The 22649-nt window shown below is 38.3% G+C and overlaps 1 protein-coding gene across 5 annotated transcripts in view; it reads left to right on the forward strand.

Moving 5' to 3' along the window:
* The window catches only part of FAN1 (FANCD2 and FANCI associated nuclease 1), a 26713-nt gene continuing 4064 nt past the window's right edge, over positions 1-22649 (forward strand). Inside the window, exons 1-12 of one of the 5 annotated variants that reach the window (XM_042803969.1) lie at positions 1-116; positions 1144-2487; positions 7596-7736; positions 8747-8942; positions 11238-11471; positions 11976-12107; positions 13238-13346; positions 14066-14185; positions 16532-16696; positions 17676-17844; positions 19532-19635; positions 22187-22381. In XM_042803969.1, coding sequence (XP_042659903.1) covers positions 1215-2487; positions 7596-7736; positions 8747-8942; positions 11238-11471; positions 11976-12107; positions 13238-13346; positions 14066-14185; positions 16532-16696; positions 17676-17844; positions 19532-19635; positions 22187-22381 — 2838 coding nt within the window. In that variant the 5' untranslated portion in view covers positions 1-116; positions 1144-1214. Of the gene's footprint in view, positions 117-415; positions 2488-7595; positions 7737-8746; positions 8943-11237; positions 11472-11975; positions 12108-13237; positions 13347-14065; positions 14186-16531; positions 16697-17675; positions 17845-19531; positions 19636-22186; positions 22382-22649 lie in introns of those variants that run through there. The other 4 variants (XM_042803966.1, XM_042803967.1, XM_042803970.1 and 1 more) reach the window with 4 other exon arrangements.

The raw sequence follows: 22649 nt of genomic DNA on the forward strand, positions 1-22649 counted from the left end.
TGTTTATTGAAGAACTTAAGATGTATTCTGTCAGTATAAATTGGAAGTTATTTTTCAAAATCAGGATTATCAAACAGGGAGGACACAGAAGCTTTTTAAGCCTGCAGTAACTCCACGTAAGCACCTGGTCTCTTTTAACTTAAACCGTATTTCTCAAGGTGGAAATATTTTACTTCTTTGCTCTTTTCTTGGCTGAACAAAAAAAAAAAAGAAAATTCCAGCTAGTGTCCCTCTGCTTTCACTTTCTAAAGAAAGATCACAACTGTGTTTCACCCTTTAAATTTAAAATTTCCTTTAAGAGTGCAAGATGTTTGAAATAAACAGGTCTGGGGGAGGCCCCCCGGGCTCGGTGCTCTGCTGCCCAGGCCTGCGAGCCGCCGTCGGCGCTGCATTGCTTTGGCCTGGCCCTGCGTGCCGCGGGGCGGGGCGCGGCGGAGCGGGCTGGGCTGCGGTGCCGGTGCGTGGGGAGCGGCGGCGGCGGCCCGGGGCGGGCACCCCTCGCTGGCTCGGCAGTAGCAGAAACGGGTTCGGGGAGCGGGGGACGCAGCGAGAGAGCGCGGAGCCCCTTGCAGCTTCTCGAGCGGCGCGGCCTGCTGGGAACAGGCCCCGGGGAGCCCGCCCGGCCGGCGCCGCCGCTCCCGCGGCAGTGCTGGGTGCGCATGCGAGGGAGGGGGTCGATGGCACCAAAAAGCAGAATGCCTGTAAATAGCAATATAATGACAGAAATTAGAGGACTTAACTGTATCCATATATTGAATTCTGTCTCAAGTTTTCAGTTCCATCAGCCAGGAAACGTGGCATTTACATAGTCAAAGTGTATAGCAGTGGTTCCATCTTTTAAACCGATCCCTTAAAGCCAGCTGTGCTGCTCAGCACGGCAATCAGGGTGTGCTTGCTTGCCTGCCTGGTGAGAAGGTAAAGGGGCAGTTGTAGCAGTTAAGGATTACTTGACTTTTCCAATTCTAGGGGTTTATTTTTTTTTATTTCTACACTGTTGATCTTGGTTGCATTTGATACCTTAGAAGATCTTTCATTCATTTTTTATTGTTTGTTTTCTTGAAGGCACGACAGAGGATGACAGATGCAAAATGCAAAGCCAATGAAAGTTTGTTTTGTTTTGTTTTGTTTTGTTTTTTCTTCTAGGTATTACAGAATTAAGGAAATATGGCCCGACTGAAGTAGCCTGTGCCATGTAAATGCTTTGAAGTTGTGTAATGGCAGAAGCTAGGTCTTCAGAAATTAAAAGGTCCCGAATAAGTTTGTCACTCAATAAAAATAAGAAGAAAAAAGGAACAACAAAAAAGGTGGAAGGTAAAGGAACACCTTCAGCATCCTCCTCTATTACTTCCTTTTTTAACAATGTTCCACCTGCCAAAATTACTTGTCCCATGTGTGGGCAAATTTTGCCAAGGTATGGAATAAACGAGCACATGGATGAAACATGTCAGAGAAAACATGGTGAGATTGGTGCAATTAATTCAACACTCAACTCTTTTAGGAAGGGGGGTCCCCCAGCTGCAAATGTCAACAATAATTCCAGCTCATATTTTTCAAAAAACCTCAGTCCTTCCAAAAGCAATTTACTGAAAACAGAAGAGAGTGCAGCACAACAGATTAGTCCTTATTTTAGCAATAATACTTCAGTCTGTAGTGTTAACAGTACACCACAGGCTCAAACAGTTAAAATCATCTCTTTGGGAAGCTTGTCATCTAAGCTGTCTAGAAGATGTAATACCCAGGGAGGAAAACAGATTGTGTATAAAGAGATCAACACTTTGCCTCCAGCTGTGCACAATGTGTGCAGAAGTGCTGCAGCACAGGAGGATGATGATGAGATTTATGCTGGGCATTGTTCTCAGAAAGAAAATCAGGTTTCTGAGAGTGAGTGCCAGGAACAAAATTTTTGGAAGAAGGAACCTGAATTTCAGGAAGAAATACACAAATGCAGTGGAGAAGACCTTGTGGATATTGTTCAGGTATCATTACCAGCTGATAACATTAATGGCAAATCGTTACCAGTTGGTACAGGGAGCACGAAACCAGAAAGGTCTGAAGGTGTGATGCTTAGTCCTGATAAGTTTGAAACACATCTAGCCATTTACACTTCAGCAGAGCTGACCAGTAGTTTGGAAGTCAAGACTCAGCCTCACACTGAAGTAATTCCTTCTTCCAAGAGAGAGGTGAACTGCGGTACACAAGATTGCTTAGGCAAGGGTGATGTACTTCCTGTGGAAGGTCATGAAGACTTTAAGGATGAGATGGATCATGCTTTGTCAGAAACTGTGGATAAAGTAGAATATCAGAATTCTGCTGGGGACGTTTTAGACAAAATAAATGAGGTTTGCTCTGTGCCGAGCTCTCCTGGTCACCCATATTACCTCCAGAATTTTTTAGTGGTGCTACGAGCAGTGTTGGAGAACGAAGATGATGCCAGACTCTTTGATGAGCAAGATATGAACATTATAATGAAGTTCTGGAAATTATCAGGTATCTTTTTTTTTTTTTTTTTTTAATATAGTATATTTTCATGTTATCTATTGTGGAGAGAATGTTATATAGTTTTATGTGAAGAATGCTATACCAATGGGTAATTTGATAAATTTCTGAAGGGAAGAAGGTACTTTTTCTCAGGAGATATATCCCTCAGTGGTGTCTTGTAGGTAAACTTTCCAGAAGTTGCTTCAGTGGGAGGTAATGATAATAGTGGAGACTTGTAAGAAATAAGGAGAGCATGATTATGTATATTTATTTTTTTTTTAATACTTTTTTTATTATTTTAATACTATTTTTTAGAATCTTAAGTCTACTTGCTGCTGCATTTAAACATGTTTCCAAGGAAGGAAACTCGTAGCACAGAAAAAGAGTAACAGTTAACACCAAGGTTTTGATTAACATGTATGGGAATTGTAGAAGATGGGATTATGAAGAAGCCTGTGCTGGATACTTAGACCTTGAAAAAAATACTTCTGAAGTGGCATTTGTGAGCTTTTGTTCAATGTATTTACAGATGACTTTCCTGCTTGGTGTGAATCCATGGTTATACCTATGATTATTAGCTAGAGTTTAGAATGCTAATTAACAGTAATTTTCTTGTAGGTTGCTTAGTACTTTTAATTCTCATTGATTTCAGTAGGACCCAGAATGTTGAGGATATAAATCCTCCATATTTAGGCAAGATTCAAAGCAGACGTATTGTCTGAATCCTATACTCATATAAGTTTTACAGTAAAAGCATAGCAGAAGTGATGCAAGTTAAAACTAACACTCCAAATTTTGATTATGTTTATAACTTGTTTTAAACAGTAATTAAAAGTGGTTTTACCAGCACTTGAGCTGCAAACCTGGAGCATCAAAATGGAAATAAGCTTATAACAATTTCCACAACAACATTTGTGTCTCAGAGTATTGCAGGCAGAACCATTCATATTGTTTTAAACTACTATGGTATTATACAGATGCTCGACAAAGTATTTTTAGATATATGCTCATATGAGCTCAGTTCATGCATCTGAGCTGAACACACAAAACTGACAGTTGCATACATACCTACTGGTAAAAATATATATGTAAAAAAACAGAAACAGGCTACACTTATTAATCTATTGTGTTCATTTAGTTTAGCTTAACTAACAGGCTGTAAATTTTGTCACATTAAAGAGTAGTATTTCTTTGTGTGAAACTGTTGTGTATTTTGGTCCTTTTCCTCTCTGTAGGTTATATTAATTTTTTTATGCATTAGTGTACAACAGTCTTTAGACTGTTTCCTCATCTCAAGATGGAAGAAAACTGTTCTAGCTGCTTAGAGCACTAAGTCCCGTAATGTTTGTTTCTGTAAAGTTCCCAGTGTTGTTGTGGATTGACATGATAGGACATTACAAAAGAGAACATCAAAGTCATGACTTGTGGTTAGCAATTATGTGAAATTTTTCCAAAGCAAACAGGAGGCTTTGAGTAAGTGTTTTTCTAATAACTGGTATGGATGTGGAGAATAATAGAATGAAGTTAAGTTAGTGTATATGATAACACAAGGTTTTTAGTATGGGATACTGAGTGACAAAAATGGAGAAGTGTTGGTTTGAGCTTTTTTAAAATGAAATATAATCCCGTTAAGTAGTTCACAATCTCAGCTCCTTAAAAAAACTGAGTTGATGCATATCAGTTTCTCTAGGAAGTATTTCAACTGTGGTGGAACAATCTCAGAAATATTTTTTTTTATTTAAAATCTTTCAAAGTTTAGTAGCTGGAAAGAACCATATGAACATTCTTCATTTGCCCTAGTGGAAAAGTCAGCTGAGCTGACTCAAACCACCTTAAGAGATAGTTGATAAAAAGGTGAAGGAGGGCTCTAAGCTTACACAGGTATTTCTGCAGTGGTTACCTGGTCACAGTTAAACTCTTACAGATTATCTTGTAATAATTACAGTTATGCAGCAACACCAAACATTTAAAAAATTAAAGAATACTACTAGCATAAGTTATGAGAATATTGTAAGTAAGATGAGGTCATAACATAAGATTGTGCTTGTCAGGGAGCAGCAAGAGCAGACTACTCTGCATGGGAAGATGATGATCCAGGAGCCAAAGGGGACAGCAGGGCAGGCAGGGGCCACATCCTCTCCTTCCCTGCGAGGGGCACAAGCCCACATTGCCGAGAGAAGAAGAGCAGAGTTGATCCAGTGCCAGTACGGTGGTCAGCCTTGCTCTGGGGGCGGCAAGTCTGTAGTGAGGAGGCAGGTGCAAGGGGAAGCCAAGGCAGCAAGGTGACTGGCTGGGCATGGGCATGCACAGCAGAATTTAGACAAGAGTGCAGGCCTGCAGCCTGAGCTGAACTACAGCTCCTGAGCGATGGGGAGGGGGGGGGGGCTGACAAAGCCTCCCACAGCTCTTCTCAGCAGCCCGAGTAAAGCTTACACAGCTGCACTGTTTTAGAGTTGACCTTGAACATAAGCAGGAAAACCTGTGGGAGCTGGGATGGGGTTGCAGAGCCTTTGATGTACTCAAGGCTGTAAGAATATTACGATAGTTAACTTTCTCCAGCTAAATGTGTATACAGTGAGATCTTGGAGCTTGATAATGCCTTGTTTATGTTATAGTAGTTAAAATGGAAATATATCAAGAAAGAATGAAATATAAGACACAAACCTCTTGCTACTGGCTCTCTGAGGCAAGCAATAGATGCATATCCCTTACATCCAAAGGAATAAATTTACAGTTAGGTCATTAGTAGATGCAGACTTTGCCTACTTTGATAAATACTAAACGAGACGTTCAGGATACAGCTTCCTCATTTCCACACTCCCTTCTCTGAATGAGTACAACACTGGTCAGTAATAGTGACTTGCTCTGTTAAATAGAGGAAGTGCTTGTTTCTCTTTCAGTTGTTTGATTTCAGTATTGCCCTCTCCTAGGAGTTCAGAATAGAGGAAGAATTATCGCAATGTGGTGCTGATAAACCCATGTCTGCACTGACTGCTAGAGTCACAAATGAAACAATCTCTCTTTGCAGGATAGAAAAACAGAATGATTCAGCTGTGAGAAGTGACAGGATAGCATTAAGTCAATAGGTAATGAATTCTGGACAAGTCACGGACGGATGTCTCTACCTTCTTAGACGGAATACTTTAAAAGTTCGTGTAGATGGGTTATCTGTTCCACATTAGAAAGCAAGCATCATCTTTCAGTTACAACACAAAAAAGCCACACACCTGCTTAATACTATAAAGTTGCTTGAATATAGGTATTCTCCAGTATTTCTGCTAGAATGTCTACCATTCTTCAGTGAATTATCTCTAATGCTTAGTATGAAAGAAATGATATGTTTAAAAGGTTTAAATTTGAAACGCTCTTTCCTTCCTTACTTATTTCCTGCTCAGTTTTCCTAAAAGTGGATGGCCTTTATGTTGGGTGTAGAGCACTTCCGATTGTTTAAGTACTGGAAACAGAAAATAAAGTAGGGAAAAGCAGAGATATATCCATAAAAAGTCTGAACTTAAGTGTAATATTAAAAAAATATTTTTTGTATTCTCCATGTTAATTTCACTGCATGTTACAGTTGTAAGGATTTAAATGTAAGCATACAGTACCAGTGACATGACTTAATACACTTTGTGAAATCCTCCTTCCAACTTTTATACAGCAGAAAGTATCATATCTGAGAATCATTAATTCATAGTCATCAGTGGAACTGGGGTACAGAAACTGAACAAGAAAAACCAATGTAATTTTTTTTCTGTTGCGTTTTAGTGAATCAGAGGGTGAACTTTTCTAAGATCTGCATCTTTTTGCTGATAATATTTCAACTTTGAGCAGTTTTTTAATTTCAGTGATATACCTGAAATTTTCTTAAGAACTACAAAAGAAAAAAACCCCTTAACCTTCAAAGGTAATGTACTACAGAACAGGATGCTTAAGAAGCAATTAATTACTTGCACAGTACCTTTCTATTATTCTATTTGTCATTCACATCCTTCAGAGAGAAAGCAGTACTCACGTGCCTTTACTGGATTGCAGCCCTAGTTTAGTCCATGTCCATGGTCTGCAGAAAGGATGTCCATGTGTTACTCAACCTTTTTCTTTTTTCCATGATTGTGAAAACTGGAGACAGGCTTCAAAGAAATTATAACCCCACAGAGTAAAGGACAAGCTTATGTGTCTGAATGTGGTTGTCTCAGTGAGATGATCCTGGAAACTTTCGATTAAAAAGGGCTGAAAAAGTCTTTTTAAGGACAGGAGAATCATTAAATAAGTGCGTAAAAGTTAACTGCCATTTCTTAAATATATCTAGGACTGGTAGTATTTCAGTGTCTGTTTTTATTAATGATCTATTTCATTTAAACAGTAGCAGACTGGGATAAAAAAATTAGATGTTAATGAGGGTTGAATTAAGTATTCAAAAAGGTGCTGAGTGCAGTAGCAATAGGTAGACTATTTTCAACCAAGATTTAATAAGCTATTTTGTTGAATTTCAGCATTGTTAGTATATTTCAAGTATTTTAAAAAGGTACTTTAAGAGAGCACCTCCCTGATAAAAATCAAACCAATCAATAGGAGGTTTTTTCCCTTGTTTTCAGTAGATATACTAGTGACATTAAGCTTATCTTTGGAAAAGTAAGAATCTGAAGGCTACTACACAGAGAGGTACTCTGTGATTATGAAATCATTCTTTCAGACTACAGCTTCTTTTGTTCCCCAACAAATAGTTGGTTATTGAATGGGTGTTAAAGACAGCAGAAAAAGACCTATTGAACATCAAAGTATGCAGAGTTGGAAAAATGTTGTCTTCCTCAAAAACAAATTATTTCTTAAAGAGTAAGTACGGTCAAAATGCATTTTAGCAATGTTCATTACCTACAAAATACATTGTGATAACTTGCAACCTACAAAACTTAAGGATTCTAATGAGCAATAATTCCTTGGAAAGGTAAGTTCTAGTATTTTACCAAGTCTGCTTATAGAACGTGGACGGGTTTAAAACGTGTTTTAGAAAATGTCTGCATCAAAGTACTTTTTCTGGGTATGGTAATGATTATGCATAGTACTACATTTTAGAATTTAATTTTCTTTTTATCCTTCCCTGCTTTAAATAAAATTTGCAGTTGGTGGGCAGAAATTATATGTGAGACTTTTTCAACGGAAGCTGAACTGGTTAAGGGTGAACAAAATAGAGTATGGAGAGATAAGTATGGATTTGTTACCAATAATTGAAGAACTGGCTGAAGCCAGATTTCTGCAAACAGGTATGGACAGCATTAATAAATGTTAAAAGTATTATAAATTAAATTTGCAGTTGTGTCATGTTAATGTACTACATGCTTGTTTGTGCCTTGAGAAGAGAATTAGGGGAGCAAAATAAAGGTTTCAGGTAGATGAGTTGTGTTGCTGTGTTACATTAATAATTAAAGCAGTTAGTGCAAATTAGGTAGGAGAAATAAGCAAATGTCAGGGCTGTAGGTGCAACAATAAGCCTTACTTGCCCTTGCCAGCCTCATCTCAGACCGTGGCCTGCACAGCCTCTGCACATTGGTCCAGGAACTCGACTTTTAATATCCCACAGTACTGCCCTGGGCTGTCTTGCAGGCACCCTGTCCCTGGCCTTGTCCATCCCTCCAACCGGTGCTGCAGGTGTTTGTTGCCAGTCTTGTCTGTTGCCAGGTACTGTGGATGGATCTCATACAGAAATTGTAGTTTTGAGTCTTGTCTTACGTCCGGCTCGTCTCTTAGATCAACCCTGGACTTGATTCAACATCATGCCTTTTCTGGGGCTGCCAGTGGAATTGGTGATCAGGACTTTTGCTCTGCCCAGTCTGTTTGTTTATGGCAGGAATGCACCGGGGTTGGTGAGGACACTGCTAGTGCTGTGGTCACTGCTGACTCCTGGCTCACTCCCCCTTCTTGAGCAGCTCTGCTCCTGCTGCTCCCTGGCAGCACTTTTTATTTGCATTGGGCAAAGTTTTAATCATCAGGAAGACAAGTTTTTCTGAACAGCATTTTTTTGTAGTTCAGCAGAATTTCTTTATTTTGTTGTGAAGTTGCAAAGAGATTTTTTTTTTATGACTATCTCATTCCTTCAAACGACCTGTGCAGAGAATGAATTTCAATCTGAACCAGCTAGCATTGATAATACATGTTTGAAGAATCTAAGTCATTATATTGGTACTAGATTATATGAATGTACTATACTTTGAGCTGTTGCTGCAGTGTAGATGTATAGCACATAATGGATATATGCGGATCATTTTATTTTTAGAATCTGAACTGGAAGACCTGTGTGAAGGGTTGGATTTGCTTTCAGCCCCTGAGCTAAAAACATTGGCAAAGATCTTTCACTTGCCAAACCCAAATGGTCAGAAACAGCAACTTGTGGATGATTTTCTGAGGTTGGCAAAACAACGTTCATTCTTCAGCAAGAGTCAGTCTGGTATTGGGACAGTGATTTTAAAAAGGTAACTGTTTATAGTTAAATTTTGCAGGTAAATGTAAGTTATGCTTCAAAGGACTCAATATAGATGTCTTTTGTATTTAGTAAACCTATGACTAAAAAAGGACAGCATTAATTTTTGATTCACAGTAGGTCAAACAGAAGGGTAAATATTAGACTTCGGGTTTTAAACTATGTCATGCTTTTCATCTGTGGGCATGACTAGCTATCTCCAAAGTTACTCAGTTATACGGAGAAACATTTCTGAATTATTTAAAGCAAAATCAGTGCAGAAAAACATCTAGGAAGACATGGGGAAAGTCATTGCCTGTTAAAACAACTATCTGATATTTGTTTGCTGTGTGAACTTTTTCAGTAGAATTAGAGGGGAGTAATAATCTCTTTTATTGTGATTGACTTTGTACTTTATCATAGAGCCTCCTTCTCAGCAGTATTTTTAAAGGATGAAGATTGTTGATGAAGTATTCCTTCTTTCCTGGGAATTTTTTCTGCTGTGTATATCAGATGCCCTTAAATGCCAGGGCTTCGGGGGTCCAGAATCAGGTTTAAGATGTCATTCAGCCCTAGTGGAGTGATTACAGCATTTCCATTCTTGGTGTTTAGTGCTGTATCTGTGGCTAGAAACTCCACAAAAAGTCTAGAAATAGCAACTGAAGTAATAGGGTACCGGTGCTAGGGTACAAGTCAGTTCTGGAGTTTGTAAGCTTTCTTACACAGTTACCTCTCTTAGTAAATAATACCGAAAAGTAACTCTTGGAATACTAATGCATATAAACAAAGGTTGCTTGTCTAGCAGTTAGCTTGTACTGTAGGCTGGAGAAGTAGGGTCTGAACTCAGTAATTGTGGAATCCTTTCTGTACAAAATGCAGGTTGGGTAGAAAGCTGACAGATACCAGTATGTACTGCATTTGCTGCAGTAACATAATTTGTCTTTCTTGTGGTATTCTTTTTCAAATGAGAGAGATACAAAACTTTGTCAAGTTTTGCATAGCTATGTTTATTGGGGAAATATTTCTCCATAAAATCTGTCACGTCATTCTCCACTAAATTCCTTGTATTAAAAGTGGCCTAGTATTGAAAGAACTTCAAAATCATCCCTCTGTGAAGAATTATTGTTTTGTGAATGAGTAAGGTCTTCTTTCCTTATGCCAAAAGAGAGACCTAATGCTAGCTTAGTCCTGGGCTTGCAGAGCTTCACAACTGGGAGGTTTGCAGAGTATGGCTGGCTTCTTTAAAGTAGTTTTGTTTGGTCTTTGTTTTCAAAATACAACAGGAGCTCTAGTGGTTCTAGTATTTCATACTGGTGTCACTGTCTCCAGTAGCATTGCACTTCATTTGGTCTGCAGGAAAACAGGTGAAGTGATCATAGCCATAGCCATGATTATCTTGTGTTAGACAGAGGATGTTGGGACTTTGTGATAAGTAAGGGTATTTTAATTTAAGGAGCTGTGGTTGTTTCCTCATTCTTATGCAAGTATAGAAAACTTCAGTATGAAAATACTTCGTATCACTTGAGATTTCATTTTTTCTCTTTGATACTAGATATTTGAACTACATGACAATGCATGTTGCATAATTTGTATAGGTATCTCTAACAGACACAAAATCGTTTTCAGACTATTGGATTAAACTATACAAAGGAAAGCTAGAAAAAAAAATGTGTTCAGGAAATGGAAAAGAACCTGGGAAAGTAAGTTATATTCCAAAAAAGTCCATGGCACTGACTTACTCCCTACTTCAAGAAAAGAGGCTGATAGTTACTTGCTCAGCCATGTCAACTTTGTCAATGTAATGTTCTCTGCTGTAGTTGACAGCTGAAATACTAGTCACTCCATGGATCAGGGAAAATCCCGTTTTAAATCTGTGTTGTCCTGTGGACAAGTAACAGGAATCTTGTCTTGTATGAAAAGGCTGGATGAAGACGTGCTAATGGCGATATCCTAAAACAAGGGATCTCAGATTGTGGACTGTAAACATTGCCCTAACAGCAAACCATGTCTTGTTTCTTGTTGCTGCTGCCTGGCATAGCAATAGGAATGGCTGCACCCAAAGGGCAGTTCGTTCCAATTCTATTCTGCTTGAAGTTTGGCCCTTTTTACTAGTTAATGCATTTCTTTGGCTTTTCGCTAGGATAAAATGCACTATGTAGTTTCTCAAGCTGCTTCTTTCAAGGAGAATCAAGTTTGCGCATTAATTGGCTTGAAAAGAAAATTATTCTCATACAGCATTCAGTATATTTTAATTTTGATCAGTGATGGTAAAAAATATTGATTATAATAATTTTGTTTGTCCTTCCAGGGTGAAGGACCTGGCTGGAAAATCTGTCAGGGTCTGTAAAGGCCCTCGGGCTGTCTTTTCTCGAATTCTGCTGCTATTTTCACTGTCTGAGTCAATGGAGGATGAAGAAGCTGGTAGTGCTGGTCAAGGCCAGCTCTCCACAGTCCTTATGGTAAACATGGGGCGTATGGTGTTCCCCAGTTACACTGTAAATAGGAAAACACAGGTCTTCCAGGACAGAGAAGATCTTATCAGGTAGGGTGAGATTTGGCAGTTTGCAAATCTGTTTATTTCTAGAAAAGCTTTACTGCAGTATTTGTGTAGGGAAATAAGACTTCATCATGTACAACTCCAGATGTAAACAGGTAGAAGAGCTCTTCTGCAGTGAATTCTAAATGTATTTTTGTGTCCAGGTAGGACTTGTAATTCAGTGGCTTGCATTTTGAACCAAAATAGCATATTTATTCACTTCATGATCTTCTGATGAAAGTTGTTTCTTCATTTGCTGTGATGATTATTAGAATGGACTCTGAACAAAATAAAATATATGTTCTCTAGTTTGTAAGAAATTTTAAGTATAATGTACCTTGCTAATGTAAACTTTGCTGCCCCTACAATAAGAATAAACTTGACTGCATCGTTCAATGTATTTGGAGACTGGAAGGGATTTTTTAAAAGGTTTAGTATGGAGAAATTGATTTCTTTTAACTATACCTGCTTTTTGAGCCTAATACAGTAATTACGTTTTTTTTCCCTTAGGTATGCAACTGCTGCTCATCTGTCAAATGATATAGCCACTGCAATGGTAAATGGGAACTGGGAAGAAGCTAATCATCTATATATGTGTGCTAAAGAAACCTGGAATGAACTGAAAAATCATCCCTCTTTGAGGTAATAAACTGGAAACTAGCCTAGTGTTCATATGAAATATTGAGTGTATTGTCTTAATTTTGTTACTTTTTCTTCTGAGAGAGGCCTATAGACTAGTGATATTATTTAAGCCTGATAAGCTCAGAAGCTTTAATGTTCATGAAAGCTTTGGACTTCCTGGTTGGTTGTTTAGTTTTTAAGTGATTATATGAAAAGGCCTTTTTTATAAAACCTTGGGAATAAATTTGTAGTCATGGATAAAGCAGTAAAATGTTTCTGCTTTATGTGCCAGTGCAGGAGACTGAGAGCCTTATTTTCCCTTGCCATACTTTGCTTTATGGCTTTCAGACAAATAGCAATAAGCAGAATTTAAAATTCACTGAACAAAGGAATGTTGCAGACATTATGGGAAAACATACTGGGTTATTCATCTCGTCAGACTTCCAAGTTGGTGTCATTCAGGAAATGTTACTAAAGATCTGAGAACTGAAATAACAGGTATTGTTTTTGAAGTGTCCTTCATCAGTTTTTCTTTCAATTATTTTGTTTTCTGGCCTAATGATACACCAAAAGTTAAAGCCTTGTTTGGCATTTTATTAAATTTCATGACAACTGATTTAAAGTAATATTTCTAGAGGGTCATTTGGAGGTCTATTCTATTTCACCCTGAAGACAGTGGAAAAACCTATTTTGATGTCAATAAGACATTCAAAAGACTTTGTATTGAAACTTAGAGGTGCCTATTCAAAAGATGTTGGTCTTTTTTTATGACAGGAAATGCCTGTTCTAGCCTTTTTCTTTTGTTCAGCTGTGTTTCTAAAGTTAACCTTATGACTTACTAGAACAAATTTGCAGTAGCAAAACATGATGTAATAAATTATTGTTTTGCATCTGATGTAAAACATACTAATAATTCCTCTGCTATTGAAATCAAAATATGCTATGCAAGTGCAGCTTGCACCTGTTACCTCAGCTAAACTGTTTTCTTGCTTGTGGGGTCTTGACTTTTCAGCTGGGATACTAATTTCAATTTTTATATATAAGGCATTTAATTTTTGTAAATGCTTTAGGTTTAAGTATTCTTTAGTATAAGAATTTTAAGAATTTAAATTGACAACATCAAATTGACCTGAACTGCTCTTATCTTTCAGCTGTCACAGAGTTTTACCTGAGTATCTGCGACATTTCACAGTTGGCTGGGTGTATACAAGAATCCTTTCTCAAGGCGTTGAAATTTTGCAGAGACTTCACATGTATAAGGTAAAATGGTGAATAGAAGAAATATATGTTTAATGTAGCATTGTACATCAGTTTACATTTCTGATGTGGCTGGAAAATGGTGATAATGTTTGCCAGGACTTGCTACAGTTCTCTTAACAGGTTACTTCTAAGAAAAAAGAGCATTTTTTTCTTGATGCTTTAGGAAGTTTTAAATTCTTTTGATTTTTGCTTATGCTTGGGGATTTAGTAGATGTAATATACCATAGGACTGTTGCTGAGGCATTGTTGCTTCATTTTTTAAAGTTATCTGTGTTTCATTGGGTTTGCTAATTGCTTTAAAATGAGAAAAGTCTCCTATGAAATCCCTGCTTATTCACCTTAAGAGCTAACATCTCCAAAGGTCTCTGGCTTACATGTTAAAGCAAACCAGATAATTCTGGAAAAGCCTTTGCCTCTTCAGAAAGGAAGAAGTAATATTCAGGTCTTTTCCATATACAATAAGGTATACAGAAGGACAAAAATACTGTATTTTTGGCAGCTAACCTTTAAGTTTATATAAAAATATTCTAGAGTTTTTAAGGTACACCCATGCACCTAAATATATTGGGTGCTGGAATAAAAATGTGGTTTGATTTGTGCAGAGACAAAAGTTTTATAGTACCCAGTAATTAGAAGGAAAAGTGACAAGCTAATTATATAATGAAATTTCAACTTGTTTTTCTAACACAATTAATAAAGATATAATCCTCTTGCTACAGGAAGCGGTGCAGGAGCTGCAGACTCTCCTGTCTCAGGATGTGTATTGTACTGACAGCAGAGGGCGATGGTGGGATCGCCTAGCTCTGAATTTACACCAGCACTTGAAAAACACTAAGAAGGTATATTCACAAGTGCATGCTGTAAAGCTGGAAACACTGCCGTCATTATCTGAAAACATTTTTAAAAAATATTTTGTATGAGAAGAACAGCAGGGTAGGCTCTCCTAAGAATGCAGATATTGGTAGGAATCCCTGGGGCAGGCAACCAGTTTCTCCTAAGAAATTGAATATTGAGTGTACCCTCATCCTTGGTTGGCCTGCTTTTTTCTGTTGCATATAAGAATACCGTTTGGCATGAAGGATTGTATGGAGTTACCAGGCAGCATCTTCCTTGCTGTTCTGCTTTGTAAGTTTGACTAATGTGTGAGAAGCAGAGAAATTTCTTGCAGTAAACACTTCTACTTCTGAACCCGAGTCATGTGGAGGCTGTATCTGGAATGAAAAAAAGCAGACATGATTGGAGGGAGTTTTTAAATGTTTTCAAACAAAAAACATAAGATAATTAAGTCCTTGGCTAAGTGTTGCCAGTGGGGAGAGAGAAGGTTGTCTTCTATACCTGGACCAGTTTTGGTGTGGGGTTTCTACGGTAACAGGTCAAGCAGTAGACAACCCCTTTTCTAATCTGTTATTTGTACACAGCTCTGGCAGGGTTATCTGTCTTCAGTAGCAAATGTAAACTATTTCCATGGTCCTACAAGAGAAACCATAACTGACCACCCTTAGACTGGTAAAGAACAACAGTGGCGTTTTTAGACAGCATATGTTACAAGCTCTGTTCATCCAGGTCTGTTTAATTCTTTTAGGAAGGCAGACAAGGGGAGAAGAGGCTTTGAGGTAATCTAACTTTTGCTGAAACTTTGTCCTCTTCCCTTCCAGCAGGACACACACACCAGCAGGGTGTGTTTGTATAAGCAAAACACGTTATTTGTGCAGTGGGTAAACTTGCCAGTCTTGAGTCTGAATGATGCAGTTCAGGCTTTTAGAAACACTGTGTACATCGTGAGCGGTCTTTGAGTTTCCCAGGTGATTAGCTGGCATGTTGCTGAATGAGAGAATAACCACAGGGGAATGACAAGGATTGTCTGCAGGGATTATTGTAAATCTCTGTAGAACTTTCTGGCACCTCTGGAAAGATTTCTGCTGCAAAATATAAAGGAACCTGAGAAAACTGCAAGCTGCAGTAGAGGTTGTGCCTTTCAATTACTTGTGAGGCAGCATCAGCTTTTCACAGACTTTCTTCTCAAGAGCCACAAGGCATAGAAGCCACTGTCTACCTCATTTTAGGGCTCAGTTGCAGTTCCATTAATTTTTTGTGCAAGAAAAGCGGGTCGGTAGTTCCAGCAGCTGCTGGTCTGAGGATTTATAAGTACAGGAGATTATGTCCATTTTTATTGTCTGTTACTCTGTTACATACAAAGGAGAAATATTGTCAGTGATTGAAAATTAAACTCTGTAGGACTGTTTACATCACAGTGAAGTATGGGCAGACTGAAAATCAACTTTTAACTAAAAGACAAAGAAGACCAATCTAATTAAACACACCTAAAATACCTGACTAATTTCACAAAGAAAATTTGTCAAAAACCAAAAAGTTTTAAGTCCAGGAACAGTAGCAGTTGTAGAGTTATTTAAATAAATAGAGTGACTTTTTTTTACCCCTTGATGTAGCTTCCTTGCCTCACTAAGTCTGTTGAGAATTGGGATTAAAATGCTCGTATTTTGTGTTTCATTTTAATTCTCTAAGTCTGTTAAAAGGAAGTAATATCATAGGCTGTCACATGTCTGCAGTTGTCTCTTCTGCATCTCATACCCCCATATCAGGCTTTTTCCAGATTTAGAAGTTGTACAAAGGAAGAGTTTGTCCTAATTTATAAACAAGGAACTGAGACTAAGTGCCTTCCTCAAGTCACAGAAGGAGAGTATGTCAGAACCATGATTTTGAATTCATTTTTGGATTCCATATTTGAACTGTGGATATTCTTCAGTGCAGTAGTGCACTGCTGTATGTACATTCTTGCACTACTGCTCTGGACCTTCTGTTTCCATATTACGTGCTGTTAAGAAACTGGCTTGAAAATATTAAAATTAAACTGATTTACTTTGGAACCAGATCTTTTTTCTGGTCACGTATGTAGAAGTTATACTTCCTTAATCTTATACTGATCAGTACAAATGGAGAGTAATTTCTTCTTGCTGTACTAGTGCAAATTTGAATCCAGAAGCCTACTAGTGCATGTTAGTTAGAACTGCAGCACATAAGTAAGAAAGGTGGGCCTGGCTCATCTGCTGTTTTTTACATTCCTACTTTTGTGCTCCTTAAATCAGTTGGTCTTTTGGGCTTAGGAAGAACAGACAGGTGTACATAGGTCTTTCTAAATTATTGTTTGTTAACTTGCTCTTTGCTAGGCCATTCACTGCATTAGAAACGGGCTGGCAGACCCGTTTGTACGTACGGGGCACCGTCTCTCTCTCTACCAGCGGGCCTTACGAATCAGAGACTCACCAAGCTGCAAGCAGTTCAGATGCCTGTTTTATGATCTGCCAGTCATAACTGTGGAGGATGTGACACACGTAAGTAAAGTTGCTGAGAAATAACAGCTCATGAGGTCTTTTTCTTCTGACAAGAAAAAACAATCTGGGAGACTGTTGCTATGTGCTGTGCACCAGCCTCTGGCTTACTCGTGCTGCAGGAAAATGAATACAAATGCGTTTCTAAAACAGAAGCCTCTTGTAAACAAGTATTTCTACTCATGTAATAAATGGACAGCTGCTTAGCTGCAGTTGGTCAGCTGTACAACAATTTAATTTGCATTGCTTTACTGAATATGTGTTATGAATCTGATGGGCTATAAACTCCACTAATTTACCAACAACACTCTGGAACTTTTCTGTCTGAAGAGTCTGATCAAATTGGTACACTGCCTCTGGTGTCTTCAGGCCAAGCATCCTGTGTGTAATCAAAAATTGTAGTAACCTTAGGACGTTGTTAGTGTTAGATTAGTGGCTCAAAAAATGCAAGGTTGTTTTAATATTCTTTGGGAGTTATGTGCTCTAAATATGTACTATGCAAATATGCAATATGATGCACTTGCATCATATCGGACTGGATTTTTTAACTCATTCTTTTCTCTATTGTTGCAAAGAGAATTGTATCTGGGCAAAGTCAGAGCAGAGCCTCACTTTCTCTCTTGGCCTTGTCACTGCATATCTCCTTACAGCCCTTCTTTTTCTCAGTCCAGAATCAGTATCCTCAGTCGTCTGTGTTCTTTCTTCCTGGTCCTGCATATAGAAAGACTACATTCTCATCTGCCCAGTATTTTTGCTAGATGTTGTTTTTCTGAAAAACGTGCCAGTTTATAAAAGCTAAACAGAGTGATTTCAAGTGCATGGCAGGTTAAACTTGATTCAGTTGATCTCTGGAAACAACTCTAGTTCTGATTTTAAGAAAACTGAAAAGGAGGAGTGTATGTTTTAGGAGAGATTCAAACACCCAGGCTAAAGCTTTTTAAATGTGATGCTGGAAAGTAACTAGTTCTTTTAATATGTTCAGGTTACAATCAAAGGAAAGATGTGTCCTCAGATGGGAATGGGAAAGTCTGTATTTCTAATGGAGGATATTGGTGATGAAGAAGGAGGCGAAGACTCCAGTGTATCCACAGTTATGTGCTCAGTTGAGGAGCTGGCGTTAACTCATTACAGGCAGAATGGTTTTGATCAGGGTAATAGTAACTTCTTTTTTTTTTTTTTTTTTAAAAACATTAAATTACCTGTGGGAGTAAAGAACGAATTCACTAAACAGTTTAGTTAATAGACCAGTTTTAGCTGATTTCATTAGACCAGTTTTTAGTCTGAATCTGTTTCCTTCCCAAATGGCTCTTATATGTAATTTCTTTACGAAAATGCTCTAATATGTATTTTCCACCTGACCTGCTTCCTGGCCTTTAATTATTTGCTGTCTTTATATACCTAAGGTGATTCTGAAATGTGTTGAGAAAAAAATCTAAAGTTTCTTCTTGATCTCCGTAGAAAATCACTTACCTTGCCTTTCTTATCAGTGAGCAGCTATTTTATTTGTTAGGGGTAAAATACTATCAGTGTCATTTAAGGGAGTGTCATTAAGGAAAGGTAAACGTCTACTGATTGTTGGTACTAGACAGACGTGAAAAGAGTAACAAGACACTTAGCAACTTCTTTTGAAAAGGGTTGATTTTCAGCTCTATTAGTAGTTGTTCATATCTTTTTACAACTTAAGAGCTGTGAAAAGCTATGGACAAATAAGAATATATGGGCCTGTTTTACAGGAAAAAAGCAAAATTCAAAAAGGTAAGTAAGCAGGTAATTTTTTTACATAACATGTATATTTTTATATAAAATAAGTATTTTAATATAATTTTATGTTACTGATATGTTCCCAAATACTGTTGCAGGAGAAGTGGCCATACCAGAAAAGGGTAAATGGGAAGGTGACAGTATTTAGAATTTGGGAGAACTGCGCTGAAGTGCCCACTCGATTCCTCACTCCCACCTATTCCCCATCAGTCATCGGGGCTCAGTGGCTCAGTACAAGTGCTGTGACTCCGTGGTAGGCCTAGGGAAACCCAACGCCCAGTCCAGCATGGCGCACACACGCATGCACGCACACTCCCCTTCTCTGGAATATGTGTGATAGATCACACAGCTATAATGCATATATACTTTATGTTATATATCTAATACAATAACATATATTCTATTATCTATATGTATTATATGTAGCGTTACATATGATATTATATATAATATAATAATAGGCTAATAACAGAACATACATCACAGAATGGTTGGGATTGGCAGGGTTTGGTTGGGTTTGCCCAAGGCCCCTGCTTAAGCAGAGCCACCTAGAGCCCAGCTGCCCAGGGCCATGTCCAGATTTTCAGTATCTCCACGTGTGCCAGTGCTCGGTCGCCCTCACAGTGAAAAAGTGTTTCCTGATGTTCATATACATACACACATATATGTGTCATTCATGTGAGCATGAAATATATGTATGTGTATAGGTATAATATAAAAAGCTTATATATAAACATTTTGTTATTAACACATTACTTTTTTAGTGTAAACATTTTAAAACAATTTGTATTAAAAATTGTTGAAGTTAGAACAGTAAGCCTTATGACAGGGCATTGTACTTTAATCCCACACTGTAACTGAAGGCCACTTGCCTGGAAATGCAAAGCATTAGCAAACTGAGGAAGTGATAGACAGCATTTATAACTTGATGCTGTAATGTTAGTATATACTGACTTCAGCTGTGTATAAACCTGAACATAGAATGTTTGTGGTTTGAATCATGATGATTTAGTGCCTTTTCATATAAGGTTGGTGTAGAAATTAATGTTTCCATTTTTATTAAATTATGCCCTTTAGGTATCCATGGAGAAGGCTCAACATTTATTACACTGTATGGTATTCTAATGTGGGATATCATTTTCATGGATGACATACCTGACGTGTTCAGAAATTCCTATCAGGTAGTTTTTAAAGGCTTTCTTTTATTATTTTCTTTATCTATTGCTGTAGACTCTGTGACCATGTTAAAATCTTGTTTGTGATTCAATTAACATTTTGTTCTGAGGGACTTTCCAGACAGATCTTGGCGTTTGCTTGCTTTTATTATTTGTTACATTGGGCCTGTTACTAAATGGCTCCTTGGTAGCTAATTGCCATGTGAGTCTGGATCCACTGTCAGGTCAGGTGGGATTAATCCAGCTAAATGCATATATCCTGTATCTGAACTCTCTGCGGAAAGTCTCCTTTATAGTCAGTGGAAGAATACTGCTATAGCACAGCATTGTTCACCTCATTTGAAGATGATGCATTGCATTAGGAAAAAAAAAGTCTGTTGCCCTTCGGTAGCCTTTAAAGGGAAGTCATGTTTTAAGACTTGGGTTTGTTAACACTCCCACCCACTGCACCCCAAAGTGATTATGCTTCTGGGATCATCCTTCCTTTTTGCCAAGAAAACCAAACAAACAACACTACACCCCCAACAACAACTCCCTGCCACACCCTAAGATTAATGATTCCAAGTGAATTTGTGGCTTTTAGGTAAATGCATTGCATCCTACAAGTTACAGCTAGAAACAGTTTTAATGATTGCAGTTAGAAAAGTTGATCACTTAGTGACATTTGCTAAGAAAACACTAAAAAGCCATCTCAAATGTAGAACTGAAAAAGGCCAGACAGTTGTCTTCTGTCTTCTACCTTAACCCATTGCTTTTAATTGGAATCCTGGCCAAGAGGTAGACCAGCCAGGGCTATCCTCTTCCTTAACTGGATTTATTTGTACTGTAAGAAATTACAGGTTTATATCAGTATGAGATATCTTAGATGATAGAAATTTCTTCTTATTTTAGAGGTGAAACATGCAGGTTCTTCTTGTCTCCCCTACCGCCCTTTTCTTCACCAGCATGAAGTAGAAATCCGTGTGGATGAGCCGAAAACCACCTGGTAGTTTTGGAGATGGCTGTCTCCCTAATTAGTGACCACTACAACTATATGTCTTTAATTGGCAGAGAGGGAGATCCATTCCCTCAAGGCCATCCTTACATAGTCTCTTAAGCAAAGGATATAAAAATCTAGAGAGTCAGACACTACAATTATTTTATTAGGCCAATAGGACTAAACTCAAAACTGTGAATTCATGAGTTGCTCTCTGTCCCACTAATCTGAAGTTTAACCTGTTTTTTTTTATTGTTTATTGACATGGATTATTAAGATGTATACAGTCATGTGTTGAAATAATTCCTTAATCCATGAGCACTTGATTATAGGTATGTACTTGGTCGTATCCTTGGAGAGCTACTCAACCATGAAAAGAGGCAACTTACTACAGAATAATGGCTGTTCTTTCAAATGGCTTTTACTACTTGATTCTTGTATTCATCTGACCATGTAAATTTAGGGTTAAATACTGTTTGCAAAAAGAACTGAACTATGCTTGTCCTTCTTGCTTTGGGCTTTTGAGGGGGGATATGAAGGCACTTGCAGGCTCACAGACAGGACGGGAAGGGGACTGCTGTAGCTCCAAAGACCATACAAACATTGGTAAATGGAATTCATACAAATAACTCTTCTTGTGGAGTATCTGCTGTTCTCGTAAGATGCCATAATTGTATGAATGACGTGTTAAAAGCAGGTCTTCTTTCTTAGTGAAAACTACCATTACCATAGGTCTTGCCCTTCTAAATACATTTTCTTTTATATAATGTTACATGCAGATTATACCTACATCAAAAAAGGAAAAAAGAAAACAAAACTTTTATGTTTTTATGAGAAGCCCAGTATTTATGGCTCACTTGCAAATTGTTTTGTTTTGTTTTTTTTTTTAAACTAGATTTTACTTACTAATGCAGAGCAGACCTTTCATGAGCCCCAGTTATGAAGAAGGATAAGCTGAAAGCCTGCACCTGAATCAGTCATTCCTAGTCTGTTGTTTTTTTTTTTGTGGGATTAGCTGTGGCACCAGTTTGTGTAAGGCTGAAGTTTGCTCTAAGTGCTCTGCATTTGATTTTGAAAAGCTAGAAAGACACTCAGCTACTATGTGATAGCCTTTTTCAGCTGTGTTGAATATTGAGTAATTGCTGCAGTGACTTTGATAATGTGTTGAGCAGCTCAAGCAATACTTCCTTGCTGTTTTGTTCCTCTCACCTCAGACAGCTCACTGTAGCTGAGCAGTCTTGATACTGAGTCCAAATCCTGGCTAGAATGTTACTGCTCGGAGAGTTAGGAGAGCAGATGGTGCTTTGCTGTGTGTTAAAGGAAACCACTGTCTAGAGGTCAAAAACCAACAGGGCGTAGGCTAGGATGTGGCCAGCATTTGTTGCACTGTAATTGGATGTTAAAATAGATGCAGATCTTTCCCATGCAATAAAGATTTGTGTGGTGGCATGTTCAAGTTAAATTGGCTTGCTGTTTGAGTGAATTTGTAACTGAGATAAGAAAAGTACGTAGGGCATTGTCATTCTTAGAACTGCTGCTTTGCTGGCAGCTCCCCAGAGCTGTATTTACCTTTTTACACAGACATTCCCCCTGGATTTGTACACTGACAGCTTCTATGAGAACAGGAGGGATGTCATTGAGGCCAGACTCCAGCAGCTCTGTACAGCTTCCTCAGAGACACTGGCAAAGTTGATCACCGACGTCTGGACCACTCAGGAGGGAAAAGCAGCAGCACTAGTTAGCTGGGGGCGTTTTAGTTCCCTCCAGCAAGTTCAGGTAAGTTACTGTTGTGCAGAATGGGCACTCTGTTTGATTCGGCTTGCCCTTAAATCACACATGGCCATAGTGTGCTCACAGTTTGTAGTGAGGTACTGAGCCAAGACTGGTGGTGGGTGGAGGGAGGGAGGAATTGGGCACAATTCAGCACAATTCTCCCTCATCCCAAGGACTGTAGCTCTTTTCTGATATGTTCACTTTTCCTGCAGCAGTAGTTGGGAAACACAGCAGGGAACCTGCTATAGGTAGCAGCTACTTAAGCTTCTTG

This window comes from Tyto alba, unplaced genomic scaffold (genome assembly GCF_018691265.1).
Source record: "Tyto alba isolate M040663 unplaced genomic scaffold, T.alba_DEE_v4.0 Super-Scaffold_41, whole genome shotgun sequence".
In the NCBI taxonomy this organism is placed as follows: Eukaryota; Metazoa; Chordata; class Aves; order Strigiformes; family Tytonidae; genus Tyto; species Tyto alba.